At 39.1% G+C, this 14,816-nt stretch overlaps 1 protein-coding gene across 17 annotated transcripts in view; it reads left to right on the forward strand.

The window, feature by feature from the left end:
• LOC148674773 (nesprin-1-like) overlaps positions 1–14,816 on the forward strand; it is a 229,771-nt gene that overhangs the window by 56,784 nt on the left and 158,171 nt on the right. For 13 of the 17 annotated variants that reach the window (XM_088625363.1, XM_088625374.1, XM_088625361.1 and 10 more), the window contains 12 exons: positions 1,349–1,456; positions 2,285–2,422; positions 4,448–4,612; positions 5,240–5,352; positions 5,624–5,792; positions 6,952–7,048; positions 9,315–9,335; positions 10,071–10,273; positions 10,755–10,919; positions 11,347–11,499; positions 12,647–12,790; positions 14,397–14,564. In XM_088625363.1, the coding sequence (XP_088481489.1) occupies positions 1,349–1,456; positions 2,285–2,422; positions 4,448–4,612; positions 5,240–5,352; positions 5,624–5,792; positions 6,952–7,048; positions 9,315–9,335; positions 10,071–10,273; positions 10,755–10,919; positions 11,347–11,499; positions 12,647–12,790; positions 14,397–14,564 (1,644 nt within the window). The remainder of the gene's footprint in view (positions 1–1,348; positions 1,457–2,284; positions 2,423–4,447; positions 4,613–5,239; positions 5,353–5,623; positions 5,793–6,951; positions 7,049–9,314; positions 9,336–10,070; positions 10,274–10,754; positions 10,920–11,346; positions 11,500–12,646; positions 12,791–14,396; positions 14,565–14,816) is intronic. The other 4 variants (XM_088625364.1, XM_088625379.1, XM_088625378.1 and 1 more) reach the window with 1 other exon arrangement.

Genomic DNA, 14,816 nt, shown 5'->3' on the forward strand with positions numbered 1-14,816 from the left:
GCTAAAGAATTTTTGTGGGATGTTCGTGTTTATGCTTTCTTTTTTTGAGGTGAAAGAATTCTCCTGTTGTACATTTCTGTTAATTCGTGCAGCATGCGATAAAAAGTAGAGGTTCATAGAAAGCAAACTAAAACCAGGCTTTTTAGGTTTAGAGTTCTGAACTTGTCAAATGCGGGTTCACAACTCCATTTATTAGAGCACATCATTCTAGAGTAGAAGAGGTGAAAATTATGACCATGCTTAACCTGAAAGACAAAATTTCCATCACGTAAGTTAAAATAAGTCAGCATTGACAAGTCCCAGCAGTCTCCAAGAGTCTGGTTTCAGAGCGCATGTCATAAATCCTCAAAGTGCTTTCTTTTTTTAGAAAGAACAACGTTTATTTTTATCCAGAAAAAAAAGGTAAACGAAAACAGGCTGAAATTACATTATTATTAACAATGCACATGAAAAATATTCTCCTGAAATTGCTTTACATAACTTCAATAACCAAAGCAACAATAAGTAATAATAAAATGTCAGCGAGTAGCTGGTCAGTTTTCATTATCAACCATATTTATGTTGTGCGTGATTACAAACAGTATCTTCACAATTTCAATCAATTTAAGCATTTACCATCTTCTAGGATGAATGCTGTCAGGGGGTATTTGTTATGTCCTGTTACGGTATGTATTGTATTTATTAAATGTGACAATCAGACTAGATCAGACAATCAGCCAGCAGCCATATCACTCTGCAACTCAAAACTGGCAACCCACTGAAGTTAAGCAGGTGTGAGCCTGGTCAGTACCTGGATGGGAGACCTCCTGGGAAAAACTAAACTAAGGTTGCTGCTGGAAGAGGTGTTAGTGGGGCCAGCAGGGGGTGCTCAACCTGCGGTCCATGTGGGTCCTAATGCCCCAGTATAGTGATGGGACGTAAAACCGAGGTCGCTGTGGTCATTAAAAACACCCAGGGTGTTTCTCGAAAAGAGTAGGGGTGTTACCCCGGTGTCTTGGCCAAATTTCGCATTGGTCCTTACCAATCATAGCCTCCTAATAATCCCCCTCTATGAATTGGCTTCATTACTCTCTCCCCACTGATATCTGATGTGTGGTGAGCGTTCTGGCGCACTATGGCTGCCGTCGCATCATCCAGGTGGAGGCTGCACATTGGTGGAGGTGGAGGGGAGTCCCCATTACCTGTAAAGCGCTTTGAGTGGAGTGTCCAAAAAAGCACTATATAAGTGTAAGCTATTATTATTATTATTAGACTAGGAAAAAGGTGAGTCGTTGATTAAATCCTGTTGGGGCTTCAGTGGCTGGGTTTCTTGGAGGCTGAATGAGGGCGCTATGTCTCACCCTTGCAGAAGGAGGACCGTCGGGTGCTGAGGGAGCTGAGGGTCTGGCTGGAGCAGTTCGAGAGAGACCTCATCCGAGGCCAGGGGGTGGAGGGGAGCCTGCAGGAGAAATACAAGGTGATGAGAGGAGAGGCAGTTTATATTGCCTTTATGAAATGCTATCCCCAGACAAGGATAGTTTTTTTTTGCTGGCACTCCACACAAAAATGTTTAAAACCTCAATAATGCAGTACTGACCTTGTTTACCAAATTACTTGGCATCAAATCAATGGCATATGCATTACTGTAATGCTGAGAATGGGTACAAAGCAGCTCACACATTTGTTGTTGCCATCCATCTTCAAACACACAGCGTTAGTCTGAAGGCAGCACATATGCCCGATTGTTTGCAAATAGAGCTCGGATCTATTCATGCGCGACACACGTGCAGATGGTCAGTGTGGGAGCTGCTGCAGCGCGGGTGGGCGTCGCGCTGTTGTTGTGCCTTGCTTTCAAGGTGTCTCTTCCAGGCCCGCAGCACTTTCTAGATCCCGAGAGCTGCATCTGTATTAAAACAGCGGCTGGATACGTCTTCCCGGGTGCCGCTTAATGTATGCAAAACAACGCTGAATCAGCTGCGAAATGTAATTGCGTTTGTTTACATTCTCACTGACATTTAACTTCTGTAGCCCATGAACGTGTTTAGTTTAAGCTTTCAGATTTTTATGAAAAAGTATTCACCTTAAAAAAAAACAGCAATTGCAGTGATTTGCAATTCAACCAAATGGCGGTTGAATTATTTTGCATGGCGCCACACACAGATACTTCTTTCGTGAATTTTGCGCTTTGTGAAAAGCTGCGAGTCACTGCTTCTACGTGCCCTGAACTGAGAGCGAGGACAACAGCCATGTCTATGGCTTGTGGATGGGCTGACGATCCAGTTTGTTTTTTCGCATTGCCTTGCAGTCATTTAAGAGTTTCCGGGTGCAATACGAGATGAAGAAGAAGCAGGTGGAGGGGGCACTTCAGCCGCTGCAGAGAGATGGCAAGCTGTCGTCAGACCAGGCTGTGGTGAAGCAGGCTTGGGAAAGACTGTCATCCAGGGTGAGAGGGGCTTCTCTGCCTCGCCATACTCTGTGACAAGACTGCCATATGTAGGAAAAAACACCTGATATGAGTTGCTCACACCAACACTGCGCATGTGTTCAAATGTAAAAATACAGTACATGTCAACGGTTATAGGTTTGTGAAACAGATCTTTTCTAGTGCTGGACAATTGGGTGGGGTTCAATTTATCACAGCATACTTGTGACAGCAGCAAAAGTTTTGCAAGTGATCCTGTTTGCGTGAAGAAAGTGCGTTATCATTAAATTTCTTATGGTTTTTCTTCAGTGTTTGTTGGTAGGTGCACTGCATATTATATTTGGTTGATGTCACTGAGTGGTTTAGTTTCACGTCAAAACCAAAATGGTCATCTATTACTATTTATAAACTGCGTTTATTTACTTACTGTATTCACAAGCAGTCGTGATTGTGATTTCTAAACAGGTTATTTTTTTCCTTAATGCATTGCTATTTTATTATGGTATGTTTCACTGCTAAGGGCACAGGTCACTTAAATGACACTGGTCTATATTTAAATGTTTTTAGAAACAAATCCCTGAATGAAAGCGTGATGTGAGGATTAACATATCCCCTCTGGGGTCTTTGTTTAGTCATATGGTAATAAGACTATTGTAATGCTGTTGTTTGGAATTTGTATATACGAGTGTATATACTGGAGAAATTTATAATACAACTCAATCCCCCTCCCTCCCCCTCCTCTCACTATGGTCAATAATTAGAATATAAGTATATTTTCATTTGCCAATCTCTCACTGTCCAATGGGTTGTGGATGTATTTATGAACAACCCACGAGTCATGCAGATAAACCTGTTTCTTTGTTTGATGCTAATATTGTTTGACAGGCTGCTTTCATAAAGAGAGCCCCCCTTGAGTCCTAGTCTGTTATCCTCAATTTCTGTTTGATAGAAATAGATAAATAAGATGTAGGAAAAAATAATTAAATCAGATTTATGAAAGTATTAATGAAATGGAAATGGAAAATATTTCCATCAAATGGAAATTTACCTTTGCTTTATTTGAGTCCTGGAAGGCAAATTCATTCTCGTTATATTCTTGACTGTTACTTCTGAGTAAATTAAAATCCTAAGGAAAAAAAATCCCACAAACATTCCTGAAATATCTTTCACAACAATTTATGTTCCGACAGCCGAAAATACCCCTGCTGCATTGGGCTTGCATTGCAAGTTGCGTTAGCCGGGAGAGGTCTTACACACAGTCGTCTGCTCTTCGTCTGCAGTTCAGACTTTACCCCTCTCAGAAAGAGAACAATGACTGTTTTGTTAGTCAATAAGCTGTGTGCTCTTCAGTCCTTCTTTTAAATTCTGCTGGTTGTCTGTAAACTGGCAATGTATCCAAGCCAACCATGTGTTGAGAAAAGCTTTGAAGAGCTCTAGGTAGCACTGTATCACAAGCACATTGGCTCAGGGTTTTTTTGCAACTTAATTTTTATTATTTTTGCTTTCCATTTGTAAGCCAACCAACAGAAAAAAGCTACAAAGATTTCTAAAACATTCTTGTGTACATATACTTATAGATATCTTAGATGAAATTCTCACGTATGTACATTTTCACTAGAAATACAAATGATATCATTGATCACCATTCATTTCAATGATATTACAAACAAACCTATTGACAAAAACAAAAAAACATACAAGATCAACAGATGAGGTTGATAATATTGCTGTGATGTACCGGAGTCTTAATGTTCCATAATTACTTTCATACAGTATTTCTATTAACTTGGGGGAAGAACTGTTTTGATACCTGTGGTTACTATTGCTATTCTCCTTCGAGATTTAAGTTAAACTAATCCATCCCATGGTCCCTCTACCTTGTTTATAAGTGGCTTCTGTTTTTTCAGAGAAATTGTTTGGCTCAGGTTTTTATAAAGAAGCGCAACTTCAAGCTGTTGCTCAGATAGTCTGGAGCGTTAATGTTGCCTTTCAAAGTGCCGGAGAGGATTCACACGCCAGGATTCAATTCTGCCCTGTCTCTTCCAGCTGCTGGAGTGGCATGTTCATCTGGACAAGTCTCTGCCTGGCTCCCTGGGCGTGATCGGCGCTTGGCTGCACAGAGCAGAGGTAGCCCTGCGAGAGGACATCGCCATCCAGCAGGCCCACGAGGAAACAGCCAATGTGATCCACAGGAAACTGGAGCAGCACAAGGTACAGTTCATACTGTACGCTTCTCAACACTTTCCATGAAACCAGATCATCTCCTTGAAAATATTACTCCTTGCCTTAGTAATGGAATGAATTACAGAGCTTTATATAACATTTTACGACAACCTTGTTAACATTTACAGTATATTAAGTGCTAGACCTTCTTTTTCGATTAAAACCCTAACAATGGAAACCTGAAAAAAATTAACCTTTCCATTTCCCTGGTTTAGTTTTCTGTCATACAAAGAACAGTTGCTGTGTTTTTCATTAGAAATAACACAACAAAGAGATTGTCTTTGAATATTGTCACTATTGCCACTAGAATGGATTGAGAAACATTCTGATCACATGCTAATCATGACAAGTTAATACTGATATGTAAAGTGGTTTACATGTATTTAGGGATGTTAAAAATTGATTTCAAGCACAAAATCGCTACAAATATATTACACATTTGACATTAGAAGTTTTCACCTGCGCTCATGTACTTATTGCCAGTCAGATGAATGCCAATGGCTACATAATACAAATGTGATAACATTAGCTGTGTCTGAAGAGATGCTTACCTTCACCACAGACCTTCTCAGAGGCAGCTCACCTGTCACTGATCTCCTGTCTCCCTGTAAACAGGACATGCTGAACAGTCTAGAGGGACACAAGCTGACTTTCCAACAGATCCACCGAGATGGCTCTGTTAACGGAGTCCCCATCCCCATGGAGCAGCTTGAAGACATGGCAGAGAGGTTCGTCCTGCTTTGTTCATACTCCCGAGTTTACTCAGCACAAGTTTACTGATTATTACATCCGTCTTCCTCTTCTGTTGTCTCAGTCAAATCTTGTAGAATGTCTTGCATATACAGTACAAACTGAATACCTTGCATCGTATTTATTCTAAGGTTTAAAAAATAGGAAAAAAGAAAGAGACAAAACTGTTTTAGACAACACCTTATTTCTGAAAAGAAATTTTGCCTCACAAGTCAGTTTGTTTTTATTCTTCTTTTATTTTATTTACAGATTAAATTATCTGTCCACAACATCTCAAGCCCATCTAATCAAACTAGAATTCTGGGAAATGAAGTATCGCCTGCTGGCATTTTTAATGCTGGCAGAATCCAAGCTGAAGTCCTGGATCATCAAATATGGCAGAAAAGAATCAGTGGAGCTTCTTTTACAGAACTACGTTGTGAGTAGATGAAAAAATATCACAATGTTTTGCTCATACAGCTCCAACCAGCTCTATGGCCAGCAGCCATATCACCCTGCAACTCACAGCTGGCACCCTGTTGAAGCTTAGCAGGTGTGAGCCTGGTCAGTACCTGGATGGGAGACCTCCTGGGAAAGCTAAACATGCTGCTGGAAGTGGTGTTAGGGGGCGCTCACCCTGCAGTCTTTGTGGGTCCTAATGCCCCAGTATAGTGACAGGGACACTATACTGTAAAAAGGTGCCGTCCTTCGGGTGAGGTCCTGACTCTCTGTGCTCATTTAAAAATCGCAGGGTGTTTCTGAAAAAAAGAGTAGGGGTGTTACGCCAGCATCCAGGACAAATTTCCCATTGACCTTTACCAATCATGGCCTCCTAATAATCCTTGTCTCTGAATTGTCTTCATCACTCTGCTCTCCTCACCACTGATAGCTGATGTGTGGTGAGTGTACTGGTGCACTATGGTTGCTATTGCATCATCCTGGTGGAGGCTGCATATTGGTGGTGGTGGTGGTGGAGGGGAGTCCCCATTAACTGTAAACTCATGCCAGGGCTAGTTATCCCAGAAGATAATGGAACTATTTTTTTCGTACTCTGTTCAAACTCTGTCCAGAATTGAACCCAGGTTTGCAGAGCTCCTAGGCAACAGTACTAACCACTGTGCCACCATGCTGCCCAAAACAAATAACCCTCATGAGGAAATCTTTCTATTTTCATGTAATAATGTCAAAGTCTCATGTTTTTTGCTTTCCATCTTCACCCACTACAAAACTGAAATGGGTTGGTTACCTTGCTTGAAGAAATGCCAAGTCAGTTTAAAAAAAAAGATTTATGTGATAAAGGAAGCCAGCCCCTTTAACACTCTGATTTGAAGACATATGCATGAATCTTTTAGAGAGAACTAGATTCTGTTTGTGGCACCTGCTTTTGTTTCCAGTGTCAAGCATGGCTTGGTTTTTTTAACTTGGAGTTTATTTCATGTAGTGTCCACATGGCTGGTGTATTTAAAGCTATTACAAGTGAGACATACTGTAACCTTACACATTTCAAAGAGCTGATATGTATATTAAAATCTTGCATTTGAGTAATGTGATTAATTGAAATGTGCTTCTAATGAAATATTATTTTTTCTTTCCTGTAGTCATTTATTGAAGGACATAAGTTCTTTGAACAATATGAGATGACCTACCAAACTCTGAAACAGACAGCTGAATTATATGTAAAATCAGATGGTTCAGGTAAGAATTAACAGCAATGCAGTTGTATATTTTGCATGAGAAGTTCTAGTACAGTAGGTACTGTAGCTACATCAGCATGCGTAAGCTGCATAGAAAAAAAGTAAAGGTTCGTTCCATGCTGAAAAGAGAAGAAAATAAAAGAAACGATGTTTCAGCTGTGGAGCCTTCTTCAGGCCGAAGACCCCCGAAGATGGCTCTACAGCCGAAACATTGTGTATATTTTGCTTGTACTTATTTAACATACAGTATCTAAGTGTGATGAAGCTGTTTATACAATTAATTATGAAAATAATGAAAACATCATACATTGTGAAAAAGATTGTATTGCTAAAAACTATTTCTAAAGATGCAAAAACTAATCTTGAGATGAATGAATACAATAAATATTATGAATTAATTATGAGTGTAATTAATAAAAATGTATTGCATTATCTGCTGAAGTCTACCTTTCTGGATAATGATCACTTAAGATAGTGATGATACTGTATACCACAAAGATATGTATTTGACTTAAATACATCAAGATAAGTAGACCAAGGAAAGAGTCTCTTATGCCATTAAATACTGGTAATATTTCAATGTACATTTATAGAATAGATAGAGGGACATAGAACAAGGGCATCTCAATAATCCAGGAAATTATAGACTGGTTATCTTTGTGTTTAACAAAACAATTGTTATACACAAGCAAATATTTAACGAACAGTGTGGCACACAGAACATTAGTCAAGAAAGATTACAATACACCATAATGTGATCTAGGTATTCTGATCTCCACATCATAAATAATAATATGCTGTGGATATGTCATAGAGAAGGACAACAAGACTGCTATGACTTCTTCAATCTTTGGAAACTTGTCTGTGGGTGAGACTTGAATGAGAGTTGCAAAAGTTTAAAGGGAACAAATAATATGGACTATTATCTATAGCTATTACCTGAAACTAAATTCACTCAGGAGAATAACAAGGAAATGTTCATTACAGACATTAATTTTCCTAAATTTCATATGTTCGAATGATTAGCTCTGAAGTGCAGAATGGTCTATTCTCGTCAGAAATGTTTCTTGTGTTCCTGTGAAAATTATAGGTTTTAAATCTCTCCGACACTACTTAACTAAGGTAAAGAGATAAAATTACAGCATTTGTCTGAAAGGTTTTTATTCAGGTGCCAGTCAGGAGTTGGCATTCTTTCAGATAGGTAGTAAATGCAATTTTAAAGTAATTAGCTAAGGCTTTTTTGTGTTTGGACTTACATGTGAAAGATGTGAAATTGTACATTCTGAGAGGGTTATCCGTGTAATTAACTCCTTCTAACTATTCTTCAAAGTACTTATTAAACTCTTGGCAACAAAAATAATTACAGTGTTATTGCATCCATTTCAGTCACCCAGTAAGTGGGCTTTACACAGCATCCTTCTAACAGTTATTTTCTACATTGTTTTAAGTGCTGCCGAAGATGCTGATCTCTGCGTGTTATAATCTCAGTTTAAGGTGACTTAATTATATGTAGTTAATTTTTTCAAGTTTATGAAATTCCAGTGTTAATTTCAAAGCAAATATTACCAGTTGTATCCGAAAGAACACCCACCACAGGATTTGGAGACTGGGCAGTTGTAATCTAAACATTAACTGTTTTGCAGCCTTTTGAACTGTGGCAAACTGCACAGAGGGGTCTCTCATTTGTATTCAGGCCCACTGCAGTCTGAGCAGGCGTATGTCGTCACACAGTGTGAGCTCTCACACTTTCTCCAGCTATGTGGAAATAACTTTCTGACCACGAGTCTTTGTTGGAGGGCAGACCGATGGTCTGAAACAATGAGAAGAACACAACTTTGTAGTTGCTACTGATTCTGCATTTGAATTTGCGACTTAAAAAAAATCAGTTAAATAATTTTCTTGCCTCAGACGTGCTGTTAACCTTGTGATTGAGATTAAGTGATCAAAGTTGCTCTTCAGTTTGGAATTAAAGCCGTTCTAACGATTATACCAATAGACAGAAATCTTAAGAACAGATAACATAATGAAACAAAAATAACACCCGGTACTAATCTTATGGACAAGAAAGTTATGACTTGAAATGCACGAGACCTTTTAATCTTGAGATTTCTAGTTCAAAGCTGGACTTCACAGGTCAGTTAGGGTGTTGTTACCCTTATGGTAACCATGGTGGATATATAAAATAACTGGTAATTTCAATTTAAAAAAAAATAGAAGCTCCTCACCAGCATAACGCAAGTTAACTAACTGTTAGCTTCCTGTTCTAGGGTTTAGGATCAGTAGGAGAGGTAAGTGTAGCTGCATAATTAACACCTGGCTGCAAAATGGGGCCACACTTACTCACTGTGATTGATTGACACCTTCAGTCTGGCAGGTTTGGTTGCATATTCCTCACCTGTTCCCCCACGCCTTCTCCAAGTCTGATCTCACTCATATCCGAATAAAGAATCTGTAGATTAAAACATGATAATTACAATAGAAAGTCACCAGATCAAATTTCTTTAAACTTGTGCATGAAAACCTTCATTTCTATTCTCCACGCATTGAACCAGAAATTTGCCCTTAGTCCAAGATTTGAAATTCTAGAGCACTTAAATCATACCTTTCCTTAACTTTGTGTTACTTCATGAAATAATTCAATGATACTAATTTCAGTCTTTATACTAGGGTGAACAGCTGTTGAACACAAACCATTTTTTATTGGGACTGACATTTTCATTGACTGCACATGTCTATTTGTTGTTCAGGATCACTATAAAAGTGGTAATACAAATTAAACTTCAGAAACATTTTCTGCACCAAAATTTAATTGCCTAATTTTAGACTTTTGCATTTCCCCTCTACTTACTAATGTTTCCTTAAAATGCCTGCACTTTTAATGTCGACAGTTTACTTTAAGTGGAAAAATAAGGAGAATGATTTATGGAGGCTGCTTTGCTGTTGACCTAGAAACTATTAAATGAACAAGAAGAAAGGATGTTGATGGTTTTTCTTGGCGTTACCGATGACATGTCCTTTTCTAGCTGAAGAAGGGGAAGGGGTGAGTAAGTTCTTGAGCGACACAACGGCCCAGTGGAGGAACTTGTCTGTAGAGGTGCGAAGTGTGCGGAGCATGCTGGAGGAGGTGATCTCCAACTGGGAGAAGTACAGCAGCACAGTGGCAGGCTTGCAGGCCTGGCTGGAGGATGCGGAGAAAGTGCTGAACCAGCCTGAAAATGCCAAACGGGTAGGTCTGCATTCGACCTGTTAATTCCATCTCTCGAAATAAGAGAAAGCCAGTTTAGATTTAAGCCTGAGCAGAGAATTCGGCAAGCCTTAGGAGTCTGATTTTCTGAAGACAAGAAAAATAAAAATTGTGATTATGCTATTGTTAGTATTTGATGTAACTGATAGAAACACAAATCTAAACTGTTATATGAAATTTGGAGTGTAAATTACCTGTTTTACTCTGATGATGCTTTGTCAACAGGAGTTGTTTTCTTTGTGTAGTCTACTACACGAATTTTCATTTTAAAACTTTTTTACTATTTTTTCCATTCGTAAATAACCTTGGGAGCCATTATGCTATTAATGTTTTCTTCCCTCCAAAAAGAAGGAAAGTCAAAAGTCATTATGAGCAGCCAGCCCCTTTCTTGTCCCAAGACAGCCTTTTGTGTGGTAGTGAGTGTGTTTCATTCTCTCTAATTCCACACTATTCCTGCCCTTAGGAGTTCTTCAGGAACTTGCCTCACTGGATCCAGCAGCACACGGCCATGAACGATGCAGGCAACTTTCTCATTGAAACCTGCGATGAAACAGTCTCCCGGGACCTGAAACAGCAGCTGCTGCTGCTTAATGGAAGATGGAGAGAGCTATTTGTTAAAGTCAAACAAGTAAGTCCTCTGCAGGCAACAAAATTATTTCAATCGCTGAATCCATCATGAAACAAGCTCAATAACAGAGTTTCAGCACTGGTCTCTTTCAAAGCATCTTGTAAAAAGATTTACAACAGACAAAAAAAAAATCATACAGCTAAGATATAGAGTAGATTCACTAAAATAGCTCATGTTTCACTAGTTAAATTAATAGGTTGGACAGTTGCAAGTATGGGCAGACAGCTAGTAAAAAAACTCCTCAATACATAATTGTAATAATGTATTGATGTAATAATGTTTTCTTCAAAATGAATTTTGGGGACAAAATGAATTTGGGGGACATTTCTGTAACACACAACCTTGAAAGTTATGGCTTTAGAACCATTGCTAACGAAGCAGTGTAGTTAACTGTTATCCTTCTAATTGTTTCCTCACACTATGGCAGTATGCAAGAGCTGATGAAGTGGACAAATTGAGGAAAGAATACCAGGATGGAATGTCTGCTCTGAAATCATTTGTCGACACTGCGAATGAAAAAATGACGGCCCCTGTCCAAGTGTCATTTTTGAATGTGAGGACTTTTGTGCAAGATATTGAGGTAAGAAAGTGTAAGAACGATTCCCAAGTAATCCCAGCTAAGTAAAAATCTCTCATTGGAAGGTTGAGTCCAGTTTTCCACAACTTATTGCTTAACACCCGGGCCCTGAATGGAAAGGAATTGAGATTCCCCAAGCCAAAATGCACCCCAGATATAGGCATGCTTGAGATGAGTATTCTGACTGAGCTACTATGGCCTTTATGACTCTTTGGTTGAATTTGATGTGTTTGTTGGGCAGAGGCATGTCCAATCAATGAGCTCTCTGCTGTGAGCACTGTGTGAACAAGAATCGCTGTCTCTGACCGTGTATGTTTCAGAGGAAAGCAGGGAAGATCCTTATCCCTCATGTGTTGGCACAAAGGCTGTTGACCTGAATGGGAAGGTGAATGAATGCAAATGTTTGTAATGATGGAGCATACAGTGTAAACAAAATAATGGGGAAGGACTTATTCCAGAAGAAATAGTTGATTTTCAGGCAGCTACAAGAGATTTATATTCAAAGGCAGATTGATTCTATACTTCAAAATGGGATAATACTGAAATATTTGACCATTTACACTACACCTCAACCTCAAATGTTGATTTCAACATTTCCATTATTTTTTTGGAATTTCTCCTTTAAAATGGTTGACACCAACAGGTATCACTTAAAAATAGACCCTTAAACTTAAATTTCCTATCAAGATGAATTGCCTTAATATTAATTTCCTTTCACATTTTTTCCCCCATAACCAAGAATAAAGCTAAAATGTTCTATCCAAGCTGGAAATCCACTATCGTTATCAGGAGAAACAATATACATTTAAAATACAACAATTCAAACAGTGCAATTTAGCATTTTAAGTCATACCTTTCAGCAACAAACGTGTTAAAGGAGAAATGTTAAAAAAATATCGGAGAAATGTTTAAAGGGAAAGAGCCAAGTATCCTCTGCGTATTTCTACGCAGTATTTCTAGATTAGTCATCTACTGTTTCAGCAAGGAAAGAAAAATTGAACTATCGAGTTTATTTTTAATGGTTCAAAGTGAGTGAAAATCGTCCCTTCAGTGCGTCGCCTGCATGCCAGTGGGAGCTGTCCGTCAGCCCTCCCTCCTCGCTGTGTGTTAAGCAGCCCCTCTCGCTCCCTTTCACCGTGTCATCATGCAGGACGTGAAGCAGAAGGTGCCAGTCATGGAAGCGCAGTATAAAGCGGCTACCAGGAATGCTCAGCTGCTCACCAAGGACACTCCTGAGGAGGAGGCCAACCAGATGCTCGGAGCAATGGGAACAATCAAGGAGCAGCTAAGCAAGGTACTGGAGTCAGACCCCCACACAACTAGTGTGGCTGTAAGGGTGGGATCATAGAGTCCAGTGAGGCATGGTATCACCTTCATTATTCATACTTTCTGACAAAGATCAGTAAATCTCAGTAGGAAAAGTACTTGATAATGTGGTACATTTTGAAAAATTACAGCTGCCCAATCCAACCTTAGACTTGCTGCTATCTTTTTATTTCTGGGTACTTTTTCTTTGGCAGTTGAGATTTTTCCTCTCTTGAGTCTTCTCCTCTCCACCACTACCTTAGCTCTGAGATACTTCTATAAAGTTTTGTTCTTCAACATTACAGCTAATGCAGTTGAGATCTGATCCTTTATCATTTTAGATAAGTTAGTGGCATACTGCAGTGGTATCAGTTAACTTTGATCAGTTGCAGCTGATCAACTGATAGTGCCCTTTAAATAGTTTAAAAAATGTATTCTTGAGAAAGATTGCGAGGTATTTTGATGGTAGTAAAGGCTCAGCAATTTACATGTACTGTGTTTAGTACTCTCCATCCCAAAACTCCCAAAGCACTTCACATACTGTAAAGGAGACCCACTTCTGAAGTGTGGCCCCCACACGGATGATACACAGCAGTCTGAAAAGACAGTCAGGAGTCTGTCTCAGAAGTTAAAAGAAGTTTTTATTTCACGTGCATGGGAACAAAACACACAGATGCTCAGTGTATTTTTCTCAAAGTAATAAACCTAAACAGTCATTAAATATTTTTCTGTTATCTATCACACTTTCCTGTGCTTACAAGATTGGCTGTGTTCCAAAATCACACATCCTCCTATCTCCCTATTTGCTAAAGATAACTTCTTTTAATACAATTGGTCACTTAGGTTCGTAACACGCATTCCTATTCAATGGTATGGGAATGGTATAAGGTATGGTAGCCCTTATGTCCTCTCAAGTATTACCGTACACTGTATCGAAGTACATAGGCTTAAAATATCTAATTTTATTAAAATAGAAAATATGACAACACATCTCAAGCTTTCTAAAACCACATACATAAATTACAGGTTTATGTAATTTACACAAAAAATGGTAAAAAAAAACAACATTTTTTAATTATTCAATTTAATTCAAAATTTTTCTGTGCACACAACAAATTTCCAAAGTCATTTGGTATACCACCTGGGGGTGCTCCACATACCACCAGTGGTACACGTACTACAGTTTGACAACCACTGCTTTAAACCATTAAGGGAGGAAATTAAGAAAAGAAAATGTAGTTGGGCCCAATTGTACAAGCCCAAGGTGAAATTAAACCAAGAAAGTGGGATTAACCTTGGGATCTTCACTGGCCAAGAAAATAGGACCTTTGTTTAACAACTCATCCTAAAGACATCACCTCATACAGTGCAGTGTGCCCAGTACCATACTAGGGTAGTAGGCCATTGGCTTTGGAAATTCTGATCCAAATAGGAGAGCAGAGCCAAGTGGTTGACAAACAAGTTTTCCTTGGACATTTCCCCATTTCACCACAGACCAAGCTGCATCTTATTTAGTGTTAGAACTGCAAAGTGATTATGGCTCATTGCTGCTAATGCAGAGACAGCTAAGTGTCTCCTTTTTCTTTGAATGGCAGATAAGAGAGCGATACTTGCCTTTGCTGCGTGAGTCACAGTCCTTGCTATCTCCTCTGGAGGAAACAGAGAAGCAGATAACCAGTTTCTATCAGTCTCTGGAGAAGGCCAGCCACATCACTGCTGGCAGAGACTCTGAAGCCTCTGGGGACTTCAAGCAGAAGTGTCAGGTGAGAAATAATGATCTGGTCACCATGGATACTAACAGAAGGTAGGGGATTACTGTGTAGACATTGTGTGTGCTTGTCTGATAAAAATGGTTTAACTCTTAATCTGTATGACATAACACCCTGTTTTTATTTAAGGGGTTTCAATAGTCATAAAAATAAACCAAATCCCAAAACAGTAGAAAGGTTCTATTCAATTAACTAAATAAAAAAACAATATTTACTGAAAAGACAGGCTTTGACTCAAAACAACTC

This window comes from Lepisosteus platostomus, chromosome 3 (assembly GCF_059453375.1).
Source record: "Lepisosteus platostomus isolate fLepPlt1 chromosome 3, fLepPlt1.hap1, whole genome shotgun sequence".
Taxonomy (NCBI): Eukaryota; Metazoa; Chordata; class Actinopteri; order Semionotiformes; family Lepisosteidae; genus Lepisosteus; species Lepisosteus platostomus.